This window comes from Nannospalax galili, unplaced genomic scaffold (assembly GCF_000622305.1).
Source record: "Nannospalax galili isolate Female #2095 unplaced genomic scaffold, S.galili_v1.0 scaffold5, whole genome shotgun sequence".
Classification (NCBI taxonomy): Eukaryota; Metazoa; Chordata; class Mammalia; order Rodentia; family Spalacidae; genus Nannospalax; species Nannospalax galili.
In genome coordinates, this window is record NW_008353126.1 from 3,469,142 (window position 1) to 3,471,796 (window position 2,655).

Sequence of the window (2,655 nt, forward strand, 5' to 3'; positions counted from 1 at the left end):
CATGCAATATTTTCAGAAAGTAATGACTGCTTTTTAAGTAATTTGTATTTAAATAATTTTGTGATTAATAATATAACATGAACATATTTTTGTTACTTCACATTCCTCAAAAAAAGTTTTAATCACAGTGAAATGTTTCAGTTAGATGTCTTACCTTGTTTAGTCATATAGAAGATTCTTAAATATGCAGATTCTTAAACCCTTTAAAAAAACTGTTACAATTTTATGATGATCAGAACACCATTTTTTATGAATCTTTTTGCTTGTTTAGAAAAAAATTCCTGTTAAGTTTAATCATGTAAACATTTCCTGTTAAGTTTAATCATGTGAGCATTTGCAGGGGTGAGGGGGTGGGTTGGGACAGGGTGTCCCTGTAGGCTCAGCTGGCCTGGAACTTGCTATGTAGACCAGCCTGGCCTCTATGTCACAGAGATCTGCCTGCCTCTGCCTACTGAGTGCTGGGACTAAAGACAACCATACCTTGGCCCATGTGAACACTTTTAGAGTCACATACACATATTCACATACTCATACACATACATGCACACGTGGAGCTGAATTGCTTTCCTGATTTTGTCAGACAAAAGATGAAAATGCCCATTTGCCTTTCTCTCCCATTATTGTTCTTCTGTGTTATGGACAATAGGGTGTTTTACTAATGTTTTAACTTCTATGTTTTTCAAAATAACATTTTACAATATTTTATTTATTCTTTGACAATTTCAAAAAATGACAATTTTTTGACTGGGTAGTGGTGTATGTCTGCCACCCCCCCCGCCCCCGCACTTGGGAGGTACACTGCTTACTGCCTTGCTCCCTGGCCTGTGGTCAGCATGCTTTCTTATACAACCTAGGACCACCTGCCCAGGGGTGGCACTTCCCACAATGGGATGGACCCTCTCACAGCAATTAGCAATTAAGAAAATGCCTTGTTGGGGCTGGAGAGGTGACTCAGTGGTTAAGAGCACTGACTGACCTTACAGAGCACCTGGGTTCAATTCCCACATGGCAGCTAACAACCATCCATAACTCCAGTTCCAGGGGATCCAACACCCTCTTTTGACCTCCTTGGGCTTGCACAACACAGGTACACTTACATACATGCAGGCAATACACTAATACACATTAAAAATGCCTCATAGACATGATCGCAGGTCAATCTAATGGAGGCAGTGTCTCAGTTGAGGATGCCTCTTCCCAGGTGTGTCAAGCTGGCAACTGAAGTTATCCAGCACAATGACTGTCTTCTCCCTATCTCCTCAGATTATCTTCCTTTCTGTGTCCAAATTCTTCTTTTTATAAGAATTCATGTCATGGTAGATTAACTTGATTCCATCTTCAAAGTCCCTCTCTCCAAAGAAGACCACATTCTGAAGGACTAGGGATTAGAACTTAGCATATCAATTTGAGAGCTACAGTTCAACCCGTAATACTGTGATCCCTCAGAATATTCATTTGAAAGTTGGTGTATTTCATCCATTCTGTCTTCCGGGCATATTTCAATGTACCTTTTAATAATCTTGAAATATTCTGGTAGCAACATACTTTGTTTATGTTGAGAGTCTCTGGTTAATTATTTCTGTCTTCCGTAAATTGTTATTCATTTCTTTGCTGTTTTAGATTACGGTAGTCCTTACTGCTCTGGAAGAAAATTTCCCAGATCTTTAGTGGATACCTTAAACTATAGACAGTACTAAACCCTACAATACTGTATTTACCCTATACATACATATGCATGATAAAGTTTAACTTATAAATTTAGCACAAGATATTAATATGAATAATAAAATAGAACAATCATAATAATAGACTGCAGTGAAAGTTATTTGACTTTCATCCTTTCAGTTGAGGAAGCACTTTATATTGTCTCTGGCACACCTACATGCTAGTGTCACTACTCAAACTTTAGGGACCTCTTGAAGTAAGGTAAGGGCCAATTGAACATATGCACTGTGGTGATAATGTTGTGGTAGATGTCCACTAACTGACTAGTGGGTGGGTAGTATGTACCGCATGTGTGCACTGGAAAAAGGTGACTCATGACCCTGGAGGGCAAGGTAGGGCTAGACTGTAGGTACTACTCAGAACAGTATGCAATCTGAAACACAAGAAATGTTTATTTCTGTGGTTTCACTTTATGTGAAACATGGAATGCAAAACTGTAGATAAAGGAAGACTACTGTGATTAATGTATGTATTGGGGGACAAGAAAAATGATAATAGTTTTATATTACTAAAGGAAAATTAAATTATTGTTGAAAATTATGAAGTTATATATGTAACATTATTTTACTAGAAATGAAATAATTTTAAATTGCCTACAAAATTAATTAATAATTAAATAAACTTTCTGTTTATTTCTAGGTTTATAGTTCAGATACAGGGAAAATGAGATTGACTCATGGGTTCAAGCAGATGGTAAAGGAAGGAGGAATTTTTTCTCTTTGGCAAGGAAATGGCACAAATGTTTTAAAAATTGCTCCAGAGACATCACTTAAGATCAAGGCCTATGAGCAGGTAAAATATTATTGGCTATAGAATTTTAAAAGAAGATCATGTTTAAATTTAATTTTTTTTTTTTTGGTCTTTTTGAGACAGGGTCTCCCTGTAGCCCCAGCTGTCCTGAAACTCACTATGTAGACCAGGCTGGCCTTG

At 37.1% G+C, this 2,655-nt stretch overlaps 1 protein-coding gene across 1 annotated transcript in view; it reads left to right on the plus strand.

Annotated features, from left to right (window-relative positions):
* Positions 1-1,144: 1,144 nt before the first annotated feature.
* Positions 1,145-2,655, plus strand: part of Slc25a24 (solute carrier family 25 member 24) — a 30,584-nt gene continuing 29,073 nt past the window's right edge. The window contains 2 exon segments of the mRNA XM_008850442.1: positions 1,145-1,201; positions 2,365-2,517. Of these exon segments, the coding sequence (XP_008848664.1) occupies positions 1,145-1,201; positions 2,365-2,517 (210 nt within the window).